Source organism: Hyaena hyaena, unplaced genomic scaffold (assembly GCF_003009895.1).
Source record: "Hyaena hyaena isolate Hyena2069 unplaced genomic scaffold, ASM300989v1 scaffold_26, whole genome shotgun sequence".
NCBI lineage: Eukaryota > Metazoa > Chordata > Mammalia > Carnivora > Hyaenidae > Hyaena > Hyaena hyaena.
This window is the reverse complement of record NW_024080658.1, coordinates 2,017,563-2,036,589: the sequence shown is the minus strand read 5'-3', so window position 1 is coordinate 2,036,589 and position 19,027 is coordinate 2,017,563. Positions and strand designations below refer to the sequence as shown.

The window sequence follows — 19,027 nt, the reverse complement described above, 5'->3', positions numbered from 1 at the left end:
GGTGGGTGGAAGGGTGGGTTAAACTGGTGATGGGGATTAAAGAGTGTACTTGTTGTGATGAACACTGGTGTTGTATGGAAGTGTTGAATCACTAAATTGTACACCTGAAACTAATATTATAATTACATCATATATTAACTAACTGGAATTTAAATAAATTTAAATTAATTAATTTTTAAAAAATAGAACAGCAGGGGCACCTGGGTGACTTAGTTGGTTAAGTGTCCAACTCTTGGCTTCTGCTTGGGTCCATGATCTCATGGTCCATGGGATTGAGTCCCTCATGGGGTTCTGCACTGGGAGTGCAGAGCCTGCTTGGAATTGTCTCTCTTCCTCTCTCTTCCTCTCTGCCTCTCCCCTGCTCGCACTTGCTCTCTCTCACACACCAAATAAATAAATAAACATTAATTGATTAATTAATTGAAATTTAAAAAGAGCAGCAATTTGTATCAAGGCATCTAGTAGTTCAGAAACAACTTCCAAACCTTGATAAGCACTGAGTTTCTCTTGATACTTTCCCTTCATTCTAACCCTTAGAATAAGAAGCATTTACAGAGAAAAGCACAGGGGTATAGTGTTACAGAGACCTGGAGTCAAATCTCATCTCCGCTTTTGATAGCTCTGTGAGTCTGTAATTTAGCCTGCCAAAGCTTCACATCTCACTGGCATGTTGTACTGTTTAGAGGCAAAATAGGCAAAAAAGTGCCTAGCTTAGTCTTGACCCAAAGTGGTTGTGGTTGTAGTGATTTTGTGAAAAACGTATAATCTACTTCAGTAGCAGCAAGGAACACGGGTAGGCAAAGGTTATTAAAATGCAGTGTCTGGGTGGCTCAGTCAGTTAAGCATCCAACTTCAGCTCAGGTCATGATCTCACAGTTCATGGGTCTGAGCTTCCCATCAGGCTTTGTGCTGACAGCTAGCTCAGAGCCAGAAGGCTGTCTTCAGATTCTGTGTCTCCCTCTCTCTCTGACCCTCCCCTGCTCATGCATCTCTATCTCTCTCTCAAAAACAAATAAAACTTTAAAAAAAGTTAGTCTGTTCCATCTAATTCATCTTGAATCTAACCATATATTGTAAAGAATTATACCATATATTGATTTCTTCTAAATCTTCCCCAACACACACATAAGGATACACACACAGAGACACACAAGTGTATCTCCTTCTTTCTCCAGCATAGCTAGCATCTCCAGAAATAACAAAAATTAGAAACATCTCAGAATTGCAAAGAGCTACAAAGATTCCCTGTCTAGCTTACTGTCTTTATGCTTTAAGGTTATTAAGAATTTTTAGTGTTTCATTCTTCCATCCAAATTAATTTCTGTGTGTAATAGAGTCCAATGTATACAGTGTTAAAATGATTTTTACTTTTTTTTCACAAAGATGATAGTGAATATGAATCTAACAAAATATAAACCATTTTTATATCAATGTAAATAGAATAAAGACCAAAGCAAAAATAAATAGTGTAATTATTCTTAAAGTGAAAATTATACTTGGTCATGATGCCCAAATTGCTTGCTATGAGAGATTTAAAAATTTTCATTTTGTTCATTCATTCATCTATTCACTCAATGGCTCAGAGGAATCAGCTTTCATTGCACAGTAAGTTTGCTAAGACATTACATGCATGTGACTTGGAAACGACAGTCGCGCAACTAAAAGCCAGAATTCCCCACAAATCTAGAAATATTAAGGCTTTAGCAAGCAGTTTAGATCACCGTTTTTGAAGGCTGTATATTTTTTCCTCTTTATTTTAAAGACTTGATCCTATAACAGCTTAAATATTTATAGCAAAAGACTGCCTAAGATTAATCTAATATGCCTCAAGTATCCCCTGAGCTGTTTCACTACCATGATGTACAACTTGTACATGTGTGTTAAGTATGAGAGGGTTTGCAGCATATAACATTAAAATAGCCACATGTGAATGTTACAAATGGAATATGTACAACATGTAGTTTCTTAAAAAAAATTAGCTACCCATAGGTGTGTTTAAAAAGAACTAGGAATAAAAATAATACAACTTTACATTTGTGTAGAATTTTAGGTCTACAAAATACAAAACTTCTATACTTATATATAGAAATCTGAATATATATTCAAAGATATCCAGAAGGGAGAGGAAATACTCTGAACATAACATGCACATGCACTTACACACACAATGACTTGAATTCATGAAGTTCTACTCTAGTGAGGCAGACATCCGATATTTCAAGCGGGAGATGCGATTTATGATTCAGGAAACTCCATGAAGACCTGAGATAACTCTGACCAAGAGAGTGTCACTTTGCAGCTTCATAAATGACTAAGTTATGACTCTTAAGGAGACAAAGACCAAGAGACAGAGTTACAGAAAGACAGGGGAGAGAATACTGAGGCTTATACATATCCCAAAATCCAAACAAGGAAATGCTTTGCACATAATGAGTCAATGGTATATAATTATTTTTATTCCATGCAATAGTTCTAAAGTCTCCCTTGTATCATTAAAGACTGTCTCACTAGGGCATGAGCAGACCAAAGCAGAGCTGATCCTCCCCTAATATTTTATGCCACCATTGTGATGTCATATGCAGAAAACTATCAGTGATACGGCTGACGGAACAAGACGATGTCTCAGAAAAATCAGTTTCCAGCCCAGCGCAGGCACTCAACAAGCACCTGTGGAGGTGCATTTCCATGGAAGCATGTCAAGTTTAAGGTTCAGTGATGTAAAATCATCTTGAAATAAGACACTTCTGGTCACCTCTGAGTAGAGCAATGCGGGAGGCACGGTCACTAACTATAGCTCCTTTAATTCTGAAAGTCAGTGATTCACCTAGAAGACACTTCTTTTTTTTTTTTTTTTTAATGTTTTATTTATTTCTGAGAGAGAGACAGCATGAGCAGGGGAGGGTCAGAGAGAGAAGGAGATACAGAGTCTGAAACAGGCTCCAGGCTCTGAGCTGGCTGTCAGCACAGAGCCCGACACGGGGGCCCAAACCCACGAACCCACGTGAGATCATGACCTGAGCAGCAGTCGGACACATAACCGATTGAGCCACCCAGGGGCCCCTAGAAGACACTTCTTATTTACATGCTCAGACGTTTGAGACTACTCTTGATACTGAGTTGTGAGACTGGCTTTGTCACAGGAGCACACTGCCACCAAAGTTAAATGCATGACTTTCCCCCCCAAAATGGAAATGCCTCAGTATCATGAATAGCCAGAGCCTGAACCAGCATAAACACGAGTCCATTAAAAGTTTTCGTAATTCACTAGTTTACTGGTGCCTCTTTTTTTTTTTTTTTTTTTTTTTTTTAGCTTATTTATTTTTGAGAGAGAGAGAGAGCACAAGCCAGGGAGGGGCAGAGAGAGAGGGAGACGCAGAATCCGAAGCAGGCTCTAGGTTCTGAGCAGACAGTGCAGAGCTTGATGTGGGGCTTGAACCCATGAACCATGAGATCATAATCTGAGCCAAAGTCGGACGCTCAACCAACCGAGCCACCCAGGTGCTCCTTATTGGTGCCTTTTATAAGAGAAACATCTCATTGTTATTTCTCTGACTCAATGATTGAATATTTGAAAAACTCAAATTATGAGACTCTGCATCCCTCTATCTTGTCAACATTCCAGTTTTTCTAATTATAATGACACTGTAGTTCACCAGCAGCTAGCTGTCCAACGTTTCAAATCACTTCTAGGGTTTGTGGAGGATTTGTATGCCTTCTACCAACTAAGTCCTATTTTTCAAAGCTGTTTATCCAATTACCTGCCCAAGAGTCTATGTGTTCTTTGCTCAAAGAGAGAAGAGGGAGGGTGGTGAGACAAAAGGCAAGAAGGAGGAAGATAAAGATCTTTATCAAAAGGGAAAATAAGTCAGGGGCGCCTGGGTAGCTCAGTGGGTTAAGCATCCAACACTAGCTTAGGTCACAATCTCACGGTTCGTGGGTTCGAGCCCCACGTCTGGCTCTGTGCTGACGGCTCAGAGCCTGGAGCCTGCTTCCAATTCTGTATCTCCCTCACTCTCTGCCCATCTCCTGCTTGCCCTCTGTCTCTCAAAAATGAATAAATGTTAAGAAAATTTTTTCAAAAAGGAAAATAAGTAAATAAAATCCACTGGTTTCCTTGTTCTTTACTTAATCAGATTGAAAACAATGCATATGATAAACAGGACCCTATATAAGCTAATAGCTCAAACTATGCTCTCAGGAGAATTTGGCAATGTGAATTTGCTGCCTGACTTGGGGCTGCTGTGTTTGAGTTCTATCCGCTTTCTAGCATACTTTTCATCATCCCTTTGCTGTTTTCTATTCCCTCTCCTGAAGTAGCCTACCTCAGAGCCTTTGCCTCCCCTTCTATTTTCTCCTCGTTTTCTGGAATTTCAAAACCAGAAGGAAGAGCTTGTGAGGTAGATGGCACCATTGTTCCTTATTATTTACTGCCTTTTTGTAAAGGAGTATATGCTACCACCCACTGGCATGGATCTTGCAGGACCACATCTTCGTGGAAAGAATACTTCCCTCCTTCATTGATTTCATGTGTTCTGGTTTCACCAGCCAAATGCCTCATAAAAGCAGAAGCACTGAGGGGCGCCTGGGTGGCTCAGTCAGTTGAGCGTCCGACTCTTGATTTCAGTCAGGTCACGATCCCAGGGTGGTGGGATTGAGCCCCATATCAGGTTCTGCACTGAGCGTGGAGCCTGCTTAAGATTCTCTCTCTCCCTCTGCCCTTCTCCTCCACTCACACTCTCCTTCTCTCTCTCAAATAAAAATAAAATAAAAAGCAGAAGTATTGAGACCCACTGCCTGGTTCTGCCATTCCTCTCTTCCCTCTGCCATGAGAAGAGCATGCCCCAGCTGGGGGCCGTTTCTGCACCCTGGATTCCAGAATAAAGAGGACCCCAAGCCGCACCTGGCCTAGAGTCAGCGTACCAAAATGTGAGCATGAAATGCGGCTTTCCTGGTACAAACCACAGAGACTCTCTTCTTTAGGCACAGTCTTGCAAAAGTTGACTAATACATGCATGTTATCATTGTACATTGTTATTTTATGTACAATACACAAACAAGAGGAGAATTAGAAGGCTCAAGATGATCCTCATATAAAGAGGGAGTTCTGATACAGTTTATGGTGCAGATCTCTCCCCGCCCGCCCCCCCCCAATACATTCCTTGCTTCTCCAGTACGTAAGCTTCAGCGTACGCACAGGCTGCTATTATTTATAACTGTGACTTCCAGTCCCTTCAGAGAAGTCCCCAGCGGCCCCTTCACTTATGACCCCACAGATACACAATGGTCTGTCTGCTTTTCAGAGAGCCTAAAAACTATTGAGAAACAAAACAGCTAATGGAATTTTTCTGGCTGTTTAAAGCTGGCATCTTGTGTACATAGAATAAACCAATACCCTTTGCCAGATGGATATTAAAATCACGTTGCAACTCCAATTTTAATTTTAAAAAATATTGTGCTTACACTATGAAGTAAATAAGAGGTCTCTTCAATTTTTGAAAACTGAAAAATAAGACTTATCTGATTATTTTTCCCATCAACTCCTCACCTTCCGTGGACCCTTTTACATGAAGGCGTTTGTTGAGTTCATCCAATTTGTTCTTCATGTGTGAAAACCAGAAAAGGAAAGGAGAAAAAAAAAGCAAATCAGAAATGTCCTGTCTTTCCTGCATGCTTCTTTCTCTTGCTTAATTTGAAACAGGATCCTAAATTCCATCAGTATCACAAGCTCTGTTAAGGAATTACTGTTTTATCTCAAACTGACATTCCGGGCTTCACTTCCCAGTGGATCTGTGGTCATGAGCACCTTTAATATTTCCATGGCTTTTTTTCCTTTCCCTCAAACTATGGATAGTCATGTAACCAAGCTTCCAATTTGGTAAGAATAATTATTTGAGCACATATACATGTAAATGAATTAGAATAGTGCCTCAATATTCCAGATTAATCCTAGGGACACTAACGCGATTCCCAAACTGATTTATGAAATCACTTTTTCCAAGGTTGGGAAGTAATGGCTCAGCAACTCTATCTTTCATTATACATCCGAGGGACACTCTAGCATATGTATATGCAAGACTGGCAATAATGTCTACTGCGGCATTGTTTGGAGATGCTAATAACTGGAAATTACCTAGTTTTCTCAAATAGGAAAAGGAATAAAAATCATGACGGTACATTTACACTATGAAATATTAACTATTAGCAATAAAAAATGAATGAGCTAAAACTCATGTATTGATGAACAAAACAACTGCAGAATACATATAGGATAACAGTGTTTACATACAAATGTATAATATGCAAAACTATACCATGAGTTATTTTAGGGAATTATATTAAAGATTAATTAATATATTATTTAAGAGAGATATATGCATGAAGCAAAAGCACAGAGGCATGCCTGGCAATTAGGTGCACTGTCTTCAGGATACTAATTACCTCTGGGGTAGGAACGAAGCAGGGCTGGCAGGGAGTGTATATATGGAGCTTCCACTGAATTTATAATGTCTTCTTTCTAATGATGTGTGCATGTGATATTTATTTTATTAATCTTGTATACCTTTGCAGTGTGTCTGGATTTTTATTAAGAAAAGGAATGTAGTCTTTTGGAGAAACCCAGAGACAAAATAAAGACAATCCAGAATTCCTCTAAAATGGTTTAGGATAGCAAATCCAAAATATTTCTTGTTTTTCTGAAGAAAGGTAATTCCGAAAGCAAGATACAACTGAAAGATTAGTCTAGGGTTATATTTGGAATCCACCTCAAAGGCCACTTCCTATTGACTTTGGCAACACAACACCTCCAGCTGAGGTCTGAGAATGACCTGCCTTATAGTAATTAGCTTTGCTGGGTCTTGTCAGGAGCAAAGGTAGGAAGGAGAAATAAAAGCGGTTAGGGGAAGAAGAGCAAGCTGAATTCCTCCCGTGGTGAGCTCTGCCCATCCTGTGCCCCCCAAAATCCTGGAAGGTGGTAAATAGTAGAAGGGGATAGGGCAGGTGGGTGGAGAGCTATGTTCCATTTTTCCAAGGTCGACTAGAAGGTTCACACATTTACCCATAATAAAACCACACATGCAAAAATAACAGACTGTTTTGCTTTCTGTTGGAATCACATCAACTCAGTGTGGTAACACTGATTATTCTTGTTGTCAGGACAGTGATTGGTAACCATAAAGGACTTTGATCAATATAAAATTCAGTAAGCAAATTATTGCTTCACACTTGTAGTTTGATATTCAAAGACTCTCCAAATACAATGTGCTGGGCGATTCTTTCTTTTTCTTTGTTTTCTTTTTTTTTTAATGTTTTACTTATTTCTAGGAGAGAGAGAGAGAGACAGCGTGAGCAGGGGACGGTCAGAAAGAGAGGGAGTCACAGACTGAAACAGGCTCCAGGCTCTGAGCTGGCAGTCAGCACAGAGCCCGACGCGGGGCTCGAACCCACGAACCGCGAGATCATGACCTAAGCGAAAGTTGGACGCTCAACCGACTAAGCCACCCAGGCGCCCCATGTGCTGGGCGATTCTATTTGCACCACCACCCTCCATCCATGCTGCACTCTCCCCTCCCCTGCTCTGTACCCTGGGGGACTGACCTCTAGGGACTGTACCAAAGAGCAAGCTTGCGCTCTGATTCCCCGCTGACCTCCACCAATGCATGGCACCAGTGGGGAGCTGGAGGAGAGAGACAACGATGGGTATTTACTCCCCTGGTTTCTCTCCCCAGGCTGCAGTGTATTCACAACACCCATCTACCAAATCCAGTAACTCCCCCCTATACAGCTCCGTCTCCATGTCCTGGTCCCTTTATTGCTCAGGCCTAGGACTGGCATGCTGCGAGCTCCAGGGTGTCTCACTGTCCCTCTCTGCCTTGCCTCTACCTTGCCCAACCCATGTAAATAGTCCTCTCCTTAAACATGATTCACCCAATCCTTTTAAATTCTCATTAAAAACCTTTTGTGTATAGGCCATCTGTTTCCCATTGGGACCATGACAGATAGACACATGATCCAGGTTGAAAAAAATGGAAAAGCCTTTGGCTGGGAATTGTAACTCTGCAGAATAGTATCATGAATTCTAGTTTTTTGCCCTTTGTTCTCTATACCTATGCTACCCAATATGGCAGCCACAAGCCATATATATGGCTCTTTCAACTTCAAGCAATTAAACAAAATTGAAAATTTAGTTCCAAGTGTTCAAAACTCATATCTGGTCAGTGGCCAGCACAGATATAGACCATTGACATCTTCACAGGAAGTTTGATTGAACAGCACTGCTCTACACCCAACAAGTTCCTCCATGATAAACATAAAGATTATTTCTACCTTTGGCTCTACCTTATCATCACAGTTACAGCCCAGGTCAAAATCAGACTGAAGGTACATAATCCCGGGATAGTTAGGTCTGGTAACTTCCTCTGGCATGGTTGGTCTGAAGGTATTAGTACGCAGGAGATGATTCAAACTTCCGTGGGTCCCATTATTAGGAGCTGGCTTCAAGCCCAGGAGATCTGGTGAGAAGAAAGAAATGAATTCAGATGCTTTGAAAATATTTTTTGATGAGATATAGCGAGAGTCAAAACCATTCACCTTCCAAGGGTCTGAAAACTCTGAACACAAATCAGAATTGAATAAAGCCAAAATGAGTTGTAAGCACCCCTTTCTGAGATCCTGACCCATTCTAGCCTGAACACGTTTGCCCCAGCTTTCTGAAATAGCCATGTTCATTGCCTGACCATAGAGAGAGGCATTCCCAGAAAGAAAGGGTGAAGGAACAGGGCCTTGCCCAGCTATTGCTTATGTCTGTGACAGCTACAGGGACTACCAGAGTCAGTGTCAATGGCCTCCTGCATCTTTGAGAGTTTTTATCCCACCTTTTGAAATGAGACTTATAATCAATAAATAACCCCTAGCCTGCCCTTTCATGCACTTCACAGAAGTATGGGGAGAAGGGGAGGCTTTGGCCCTGTGCCTTAAAAGGCTTCTCTGAAATGAACAGGCTGATTTCATAGCAAGGGAATAGTTGCCAAGCAGGCACACAGTGACTTGCCTAAGCCGGGAGGCAGGACAGGGGAGAGCTAGCAGCCAAGATGGGAAAAGAACCCAGGAGACCCGACTTTCAGACTCCCCCTCTAACCACCAGACTGGCACTCCCTTACTAAATAGGAAAAGCTGTCCTCATTCAGCAACTAGAAGCTCAAGGAAGAAAAATACTTAGGAGCACATAAATAGCTGGCCAGGATGCAAGCTGACAACATTTTAACTGGGCTGCAATGCCAGAGACAGAGGTGGGGGAAAGCTCTGTGCGGAACTCTTCTTGCTTCACCAGGTCTCTGACCAGTGGTGTCGAACTGTAATGTGATGTTAGATCAGCCAGAGGCTGCCAAGAGCAACACTATGAAAACTCCCCATTAGTCAACTGTTAAAGGAAGACAAAGAAGCCTTAGAAGGGGATGATATTCTGTCCTTCGAACCAATGGGCAAGCTAACCAATTTTTTACAGGGAGGTGAAGTGGTCCTAGAAGATGGATACCTCAGTTCTTTCTCTGACCTCAATGAAGTTCATATGATAACTCAGATTGCTTCGTTGGCTTTGATTAAATAAGTGACTTACCACACATAACATTGTAAAGTTCAATGTTTTCAAATGGAGGCACTTTAGTCTTGTACTTAAATGTTGGGCCATAACCTACAAAAACAGTCTTCCAAAAGAAAAGAAAACAAAAACAATTAGGCATTGCTAATATCTAGTACAACCCTTCTACTTATGAATACTGTACAACTTCTCCAGCTCTTCTGAGAATCGCTAGAATCCATTTTCAGTTCACAGTTCTGTGGTCATACCTGCATGCTGTTGACTTTGTTATCAAATCCATGGTCTCCCTGGAAAAAACATTTTCCTGATGGTTTCTTATACACATCCAAAGGTTTCCTACATCAAAACAATTGTAGGATTAGTCAGCATTTCTCATGAAATCACTCCTAAAAAGCCAATTTTGACACACACAAAATCTCTAAGAAGTGGATTTTACAGGCATATTCATCTCTATTTTAATTGCATCACCCTTGTACTGATGAAAAGATGATGCTATTCATTTTCCCCAGGTGCCTTTATTTTGACAATCAGCATAGGACAAACAGGGGCCTCTGAAGAGAAGGCAGCTACCTTCCTGTACCTATGTTTGTACTGAGCAAAGCATTTGTCACCGGTAATGCTCTGTCTGCCAGCGTGCTTCCTTAACTCCAGAAGTGTAGGATTCTCTACTCTGTGACCATGTTTGTCTGGTTCCCTTCTATATTCCTATCACTGGGCTCAAAGCCAAGCACGTAATAGGTACTTTTAAAATATGTGATATTTAATCAATGAATGGAGATCTGTATCTGATAAAAATGTTTACATACAAATTTACCTATCAATATAATACAACTAGAGAGTACAACTGAGTGGCAAATTTAACATGTATTAGTGACATATTTAATAAAAGCCCAGGCTCCCATGGACAACACCTATTTACAAGTAAGAAAGTGAAAATGTTGCTTTCTAGGCATCAAAATCACTTGACCTTTCTTGTCATGACAGGAAGATGCCTTCTGTTTAAGTGTCATGCAGCACTTTTCCAAAAATACTTCCGTGTTTAGTAATATAAATATTTCCGTGGGTCTCATTTCTATGGATCATGTAAGTGCCTGCAGAATCTATTGCACTGACCTGATGTGTCTGGTGAAAAACAAATTGAACATTTGAGTCCCCACTCTTAGGAAAAGTACTTTCAGCTTGGGATGAGATATGTGCATATGATGACTCAACAATGCAAAGTTAAATTAAAATGGTTTACTGATTATTGGGGTGGCTGGGTGGCTCATTTGGTTAAGCGTCCAACTCTTGGTTTCAGCTCAGGTTATGATCTCATGGTTTCATGGGCTCCATCTCCATGTCAGGCTCTGCACTGGCAGCATGGAGTTTGCTTGGGATTTTCTCTGTCTCTCCTCTCTCTGCCCCTCACCCCCTCATGCTCTCTCTCAAATGAATAAATAAATGTTAAAACACAAGAAGATTTATTGATTAGTAAAATGCCTGGTTTTGGTCTCCACTAATTTGGTCAACTGTCATCATCTCCCTCTTCTACTCAACTACCAGCTTTTCTTCATATCAGCCTATCAACTGCTGATATCAAATTTGCTCTCTCTTCCAAGCTGCCCCATCCACAAAAGGTACTGAAGACATACTCATCCAAGCCCACTGTGTTCACATCTTTGTAACTATTTCATGAAGACCCATTAGGTCTGTTCCAAATGATCTCAATAATTTCTGGTCTTCATACCTCTCTCTTCATAATCCTAAATATTTAACTCTGTGTAGACCCCTGACAATTACAGTAGGATATTTATGTATTTGTCACATGTGTCCCACCAGGTAGTTCATACTGATATACTAATAGAAGTTTCTAGAGGATCACAATCTTATTATCAGCTTCTCTCCCTTATAAGCGCATTATCCAAGTAGAGTGTGTATAGTAGTTATTCAATTATCACTACAGACAAAACTCACAAAACTTTTCCTAAGGAGAAAGTCAGAACAAGAGTGAGTAGAAAAGGGCTTTTGCCAGGTCTGTGTGAAAATGGATAAACTTTTAATGATTAATTCTTTGGAAGTGCTTAGAATTTCCAGACACATTCTACATCAGATTCAAGAGCAAGAACTGGTGTCTTAAATATTGGAGAGTCTTTTGTAGTTCAAAGAAGGTAAACATCTAAAATATTTAAGGCAACAACATTTTCTAAAGTCCTCTACAAATGTTGTTACAGGGTAAGTCTTGTCAAATGAGACCAAATCAGTCCAATTGTGGTTAGGTCCATGTCCCAGCCATACTTTTGACCTGCTCAAGCAATAAGAATAGAGGTTAGAATATAAATTTAAAAAATGAAAAGAGAGAGGAAGAGAGAGAGACCACACAGAGATGCACTGAGAGACTTCAAAGAGACACCAAGAGGCTGAGATCCAGAAAACAGAGATGTGTTGGCTCAGCACTAATTGTTTATCTAGCATAAAAAGTCTTTGGAAATGGTGGGATTTCCAACTGAGATTTCTTTGTTTGATGACTAAGGACCTTATAGCATTCCAGTTGCCAAAGAGGTGGTTATGAAGATCAAGAACAGGGGTAGCCAATCCCCAAGGTACCTCGCGACATGCCATCTGCGGTCCACCAATAAGTGGATGTCCTCAATTCTTCTATTGTTGGCATAGTGCAAGCGTTTAGGAAGGTGCTGTTTCATGTAAGGCTTAAAGTGCTGATCTGGTTTTTTGCACTGAAATATAAATGGAAATTGGACGTTTACATGGAGAATTCTCAGAAAAAGTCCTACATACTCTCTCTCTAAAAAGTCAAAGGAGGTTGTAAGCCAAACAAAAGGTTGGTTAGTGAATAAATGGAATCTATTATCCCCTATCAAATAATACAAGCTAAAAATAAGTAGGTTCAAAAGGGATTTGATAACTTGGTAGATGATGTGGAAGGTTATCAGAGGGTAGTTTGGAATTTTTAAGATACATTCCTGACTCGTGAGACTATCACTAGCAGCAACTCCAACTCTAAAGCCTTTTCCAACTACTTGGAGTCCAGGACCGGAGGAGGCGGGGTGGGAAGGGAGGAACTGAGGCCTGTGAGATTACATCCTGCATGGTGGGGAGGATGAGGGAGCAGGGTGATGAGCAGATCAGCTTCAGAGAGAGTAAGGATTTGTTTACCCATGAACGAATACTAGTCCGTTCTAATGGAAAGATCAAATATTCTCAGCTTGTGTTATTGCCAAGACCATTAGGGAGTCTGCAGCTGTCCAGTTTTGAAGTTTTGAAAACTCTTAGAGAAACAAATACATGGGATTGCCCGGCAGTTAGGAAAGTGCTCCTCCCGCCCCACAGGGTAGGTGAACCTTGGAGGTGAGTGTGTGGACGCCGCTCCAAGGGCAGAGGCCGGGTGACCTGTGATACTTACCGTGAGATTAGCAATAATGGCTTTAGGGTCATCTGTTCAAAGAGAGAAGGAGAGCAATTTCAAAAAACATGACAATAATCATTGAGAGAAATAATTTTTACAGCAAAAGACTCAATTATTTCTCTTTTCTCCCCCCTCCTAGAAGAGCTATCACGTTAGGCTCCATTTAAAATATGGTAAGTGAAATGTAGCTGTGTAAGCGGAAATATTTGTATGGTAAATTTCCCTGCAAGGTCTGCTTCTCTTCCAGAAGGGAATCCCTCCTCCCAGAGCACAAAGACAATGCCAGGTAAACAGCTTCTTGAAGTTTCCCCAATAGTCCTCTGGATCTTGGCTTCAGTTTATTTGCAATTTGACATCAGGAACTAAACCGGGCATTTGGGGTTTTTAGTGTAACTTCCTATTTATCTGCAGACCTTTGAAACAAGCTATCATCCACTTTAAGATGAATCTTCTACTCCATTGAGTTATTTTTTTCTAAATGGAGTTTTGTTTCCTCAATAACATCACGGGTCTAATTAGGTAGCCTGCCCTCTCCAGTCACAGACACACATGGGTGCACCTCCTTTATTTTTACTACCAGCAAACAAAAGGTATTTTAGTCAGCACCTTGAACTAGCTAAAAGTAAAACTGTAAATGATGACTGTGTATAAACTGTGGACAGGATTACATTATCTGAAGGTCCCCTTTTGGGGGGTGTGGAGAGAAAGAGCAGATTGTAGGTTGGTTGGATTTTGTTTTGTTTTCAAAAAATTTGCTTTAGCATGTCATTACAGAATCAGCAGAAAAGGAAAGCAGCATAGGGAAGAGACACCAACACTCATGAAGCAGTCCACCCTGGAATTTAAAAAAAAATATTTTTTAATGTTTATTTATTTTGAGAGAGAGAGAGAGGGAGAGAGAGAGCATAAGCAGGGGAAGGGCAGAGAGAGAGGGGGACACAGAATCCGAAGCAGGCCCCAGGCTCTGAGCTGTCAGCACAGAGCCCAACATGGGGCCTGAACTCAATGAACCATGAGATCATGACCTGAGCTGAAGTCAGACGCTTAAACTGACTGGGCCACCCAGGTGCCTCAGCCCTCCCTGAAATTTAAATATCAGTGGAGTAGGTCATGTCTGTCATTTCTGGCTGTATCCCCAGAGCCGGGTTCATAGCAGGCATTCAGTCAGCATTTGTTAATAAATATAAATAAATATTTGTTTTTATTTTTTGAAAATACATGACTGGGGTGCCTGGATGGCTCAGTCCATTAAGTGGCTGACTCTTGGTTTTGGCTCCGGTCATGAGCTCATGGTCAGCCCCACATCAGGCTCTGCACTGATAGTGCAGACACTGCTTGAGATTCTCTGCCCCCCCCCCCCCGGCTCTGTTCCTCCCCTGCTCTCTCTCTCTCTCTCTCTCCAAATAAATAAGTAAACTTAAAAAAAAAGGAGAAAAAAATGTAAGACTAAACTTGCCTTGCAGTGTAAGTACACACACTTCAGAGACAATCTTCAGAATCTTAATTCTAAAGCTATGAAATCCAAAGCTAAAATGTGTATTCTACCCTACTTAAATCGGGGTTAAATTTTAGTTGCATTTTTTAATGGAAAGCAAGTAAGTAATAATGGTAGCAACATTGTTAACCCAAACTGTGTCCCTATCATGTGCAGTCTCTCTGTGCGAACTTTGCAGGCACTTTCTCTCTAGTCATTCACATCTCCTCTGGGAGGTAGGTGCTAACAGAATCCTCACTAAGCCAAAGGGTATTTAGAAGAGGGCGGCTTCTACACTGGGACCCTAGCAATCTGACTGAGTGAGCCATGCTCTGCATTTCTATACTCTGTAGACTCCTAAAACACAATCCTCAAAGGGTCCAAACTGGGTAAGTCACGTTCTTTGATAATGAAGAAAAATAAACAGCATGGGGCAATCTTGTGCTCAGATAAATCCCAGAGAACTACTGGAAAATCACAAATGCCTGAGTCCATGCTTGGTCATCAACTCTCAGTTCTCAAGTTCTCAGTCCTCTCACGCTGACAGCTCCTGCTTTGCATGAGGGGAAGTGGTCCCCCTCTCCCAGCACATGGTTGTGCTTAACAGCTGGTGAATCTGGGTTCTCAATCCAGCACTGCCACTTCCTAGCTCTCCTGTACCCCTCACCAGTAACCTCACTTCTCTCTGAGCCTTGATTTCTACTGTTTGCAAAAGAGGCTAATAACACTTGTCCCACAGGGTTGTTAGAAGGATTGAAGAAGACTGTATACCCATCTGGCTGAAATAGTGATGGGCCAACATATCATCGTCATAGCTAACATTTATGCAGCTTTGACTATGTGCTAAACACTGACCTGAGTGATGTGTAGATAATCTCCCATCAATCTTTCCAACAATCCTTATTTAATAGATGAGGAAACTGAGGCACAGAGCATCTAACTAGCTTGCCCAAGATCACAGAGTGACCGCGTGGCCAAGGTGGGATTTGAACCTGAACATCCTGCCACCTTTTTGTGTGCTGCTAACCGTCCACTCTGCTAGCTCTCACGGGATGAAATCACATATAGGAAAGCATTCGTGATGTATGAAATATTTAATTATTGGTAGTTATTATCTCATTGGTCCCAAGAAGGTTTTCCTTTTCCCCTAAAACAACTTCCTCATTCCATTTACCATTCCATTTACTGAAAGACCTTTCAATATAGACAAAACCTGTCTTGCATAAGCCCTGAAATGCAAGTGCTGATTCAAGAGCTACCGCAGTGACCTGTGTCCTGCCTCTGGCCAGGGCCTTCCTGTCTCAAGTGAGCAGAGGAGAAGGAAGGACCCGGAGGACAGAAAGGGCATGGAAAAGAGACGGCAGAAACACAGACGATTTGTTTATTTTACAGCGTTGCCTGGAGCTGACCTTGGAACAGTTCCCATTTGTGTTGACTCAGGAACGCAGTTTGGGAAAAACTTAATTTTCCAAAGCTCTACACTTTTGCCAATGGTTTCTTATTCCCAAGGCTAAAACCTCTAAAGGAGCCTCCCCCCGCCCCAAATGCAGCATGTCTCCAATAAAACTGTGGACTTCTCAGAAGCTAGGCAGGCACCACCTAAAACATCTTAGTTTAGAAATAAATGTCCTTGTCAGTAGCATATCGTAAACTGAGTGTGTACGAAATAAGTGATAAGATTGTTCCTCTTTATTTCTAATCTTTCAAAATGGCTGCCACTTCCCAAGGGTTCTGTCAATCACTTTGATAAAACTGAAGAGTCCCCTTTAACTGGGCTCCTAGGGACATTCAGGGTCTGAGTGTGGTTCTGCCAACCCTGTCATAGACTCCCTGGCCTGAACCTCTTGTTGAAATGTTCCTCTGCTGTAAACAGAAGTTTATGGTTATACGCATGTCTCAAATTAAGTGTATTTTCCACATAAAGAAAACAAGAGCAAATATTTACATAATGCTATCATGTGCCAGGACCCACTCTGAGTGATACACATAGATTTATTTTCACAACAGCTTGATCCAGTAGCTGTTATTACATCCCATTTTTCAGATGAAAAAGTTGAGGCTTAGAGTTTGTACATAACTTATTCAAGGTCACTCAGCTAAGAAGTAGCAAAGGTAGGATTTTTACACAAGTATTTCAGCTTCAGAGAACAAGCTTGTGCCTACTCTACTGTATTACCATTCCAACAACTTAGTATTTTAAGAATCAACTTACATTTAGCATTATTGCTAAATTTGGACCGAATTCTTCCTAGAGTTCCAGGCACTAACGTAATGTCATCCACATTAGTCAGGTAATTGCTTAAGAACTCCGTTCTGTCACATGTGACATCTTCCATTCCTATGGGGAGAAACAAAAGTATTTTTAGACGATTTTTAGATTATTGTAAACTTAATATTCTGATACAGACACTAAAAAGAACACCCAGGCATCTCCCAAATTCATTTGCAGCAACTTAAAGTAAGGATCCCCCTCTTTTGAGATTTCTTAACTTGACTTTAAATTTTTAATGCTTCTTTATATAATCATTTCACCAGATTTTGATATAGTCATATCATCTTGCAGTGCCAGAAGGTGGAAAATGCATCATCTCCATGATCATTTTAAGTCATTCAGCAGGAACAACAAGACAAAGGAAGTAACTATGATCTTCTTTTTTAAAAAGCGCTATTTACACAGTCCTTATGGAAAAGATCTACTCTTAAAAAAAAATATCCTAGATTGCTTCAAACTCTTCCCAGCTGGGGGTGGTGTAAATAACTGGAATACATAGTTCTGTGTCCCTTTTACAAAATGTCATTTTCCAATTCTCTCTCTCTAATATATCTCCTGAGCTGAGTACATAATCACCAGTCCTCAGTCTGTCTCCACTGGTGGCCTTGGATGTTACGACAAAACAATACTGGCAACAAGAGATGAGAAAAAAAAAATGTCAGCCCCAATGACCACCCAAACTGAAAAACAAAATACTGTTGAAAACAAGTTGTAAACAATGTAATCAGTCAAAACAGAAAGCTAGCAACTCAAACACAAAGAGGGTCTAGGTAGAAAATTTTTTTTAACCAACCAATATTCCTACCCTACCCAAACTTTGTTTCCTGCCCCCATCCAAAAAAAAAAAAAAAAGCTTAATCAATATTAAAAATAGATGAATGAAAAAACAGCGTAAACTCAAATGTCAGAATAATAGACTATGAGGACTGGTAGAAACATTTATGGTCATTTTGGAATTTATGAAATGACCCAGAACAATGAAGATTTCATATACTGCTTTGCACAAACCAATCTGTAGATCAAAAATAAGTGATTCTGTAAAGGATGTCCTAAGGTTTTGGAATAAAGAAACATAACCCAGAGCAGCACAGACCTGATAAAATCCAAATTATCACCTTCTGGGATCGCAGATCAAGACACCCCACCCCTTTTGCATTACAAATGGGAATGAAGACAAAAACATATCCCAGCTTTGCACAAAGTTTATACACCTTGTCTTTTGACATTTAAACCATCATAAAGGAAAAACAATGAACAGCTACTCTTTTAGTACCCTGTTCACTCAGGAAGAGGAAGTCTCAAAACACATGTTAGTGGAGGACTGGAAGGATCTTCCATTTGTTATATGCCTAGGAAGTCACTCATGCCACCCCAGTGGTAATCCATCTCCCCTGCTTTCAAAGACCATACGTGAAGAACTTCTCAAGCGCCATCACCTCTCACTCTCTGGACTGACTCTGTAGGTAGTATTAGTGGTTTCATTCTACAGACGAGGGGGCTGCATATGAAGAGGTGGCTCTTTGGTGGTACAGTACAATTTGCTCTCCATTGAAATTACTTCTTACTCCAAAGCCCAGCTCTGAAACATGAGACCATACTACCTTTTAAGAAAGGGATGCAATGACTTCCCAACACTAAAGCAATCTACTCATCTCAGAAGCCTGAACCTTGGTAGGACAAGGTTTTAAACTAAGACCTTTACAATGCTCCAGCATGTGACTCACTGGGACCCACCCACTTCTTAGACATTGGGCTCCAGCCTGTGACCAAATGCTCTTGACACCTCTGGACAACTTAAATGGAATCAGCTGTGTCACGTGCTCTAGGATCTCTGTCTTGTCTGTAGCTCTCTCCCAAGTCAATCTCTTAGAGCATGATCTTGCAGAAGGTCACATTTAGCCCCTGCCACAGAGCAAGCAAGTCCCAAAACTTTTTTTTTTTTTTATTTCTCTTAGATTTTCTAGGACATTCTGGAAAGAAAACTACAGGCCCAAAGCAGACCTTTGACTAGGGACACTTGCCTGCCATTCTTAATAGAACTACCAAAGAGTCTATCAATTTGTTTTTCTGAAACCCTTTCCTAGAAGGGAGCAGTCCCACCTTCTAGGGTCACTCGTTCAATGTGATAGTTCTGGAATGCAGGAGGCACTCTCTAGATAGAATTCAGGGTGCACAGCTGTGAAGAAGAACGCCCTCGGAGGAACTCCCTGCAGCTCCGTAATATCTAATGTTTATGATGTTCAAAAAAGTGGTTATGAATTTTTTTACTTTATACAGTGACATAGAAAA

The 19,027-nt window shown here is 40.9% G+C and overlaps 1 protein-coding gene across 5 annotated transcripts in view; it reads right to left on the bottom strand.

The window, feature by feature from the left end:
* Nucleotides 1-19,027, bottom strand: part of ENPP2 (ectonucleotide pyrophosphatase/phosphodiesterase 2) — a 106,909-nt gene that overhangs the window by 16,807 nt on the left and 71,075 nt on the right. For 3 of the 5 annotated variants that reach the window (XM_039227222.1, XM_039227221.1, XM_039227225.1), the window contains exons 13-19: nt 16,679-16,804; nt 12,990-13,021; nt 12,176-12,303; nt 9,841-9,928; nt 9,611-9,698; nt 8,323-8,507; nt 5,546-5,597 (exon numbers count right to left, since the gene is read on the bottom strand). In XM_039227222.1, coding sequence (XP_039083153.1) covers nt 5,546-5,597; nt 8,323-8,507; nt 9,611-9,698; nt 9,841-9,928; nt 12,176-12,303; nt 12,990-13,021; nt 16,679-16,804 — 699 coding nt within the window. The remainder of the gene's footprint in view (nt 1-5,545; nt 5,598-8,322; nt 8,508-9,610; nt 9,699-9,840; nt 9,929-12,175; nt 12,304-12,989; nt 13,022-16,678; nt 16,805-19,027) is intronic. The other 2 variants (XM_039227224.1, XM_039227226.1) reach the window with 1 other exon arrangement.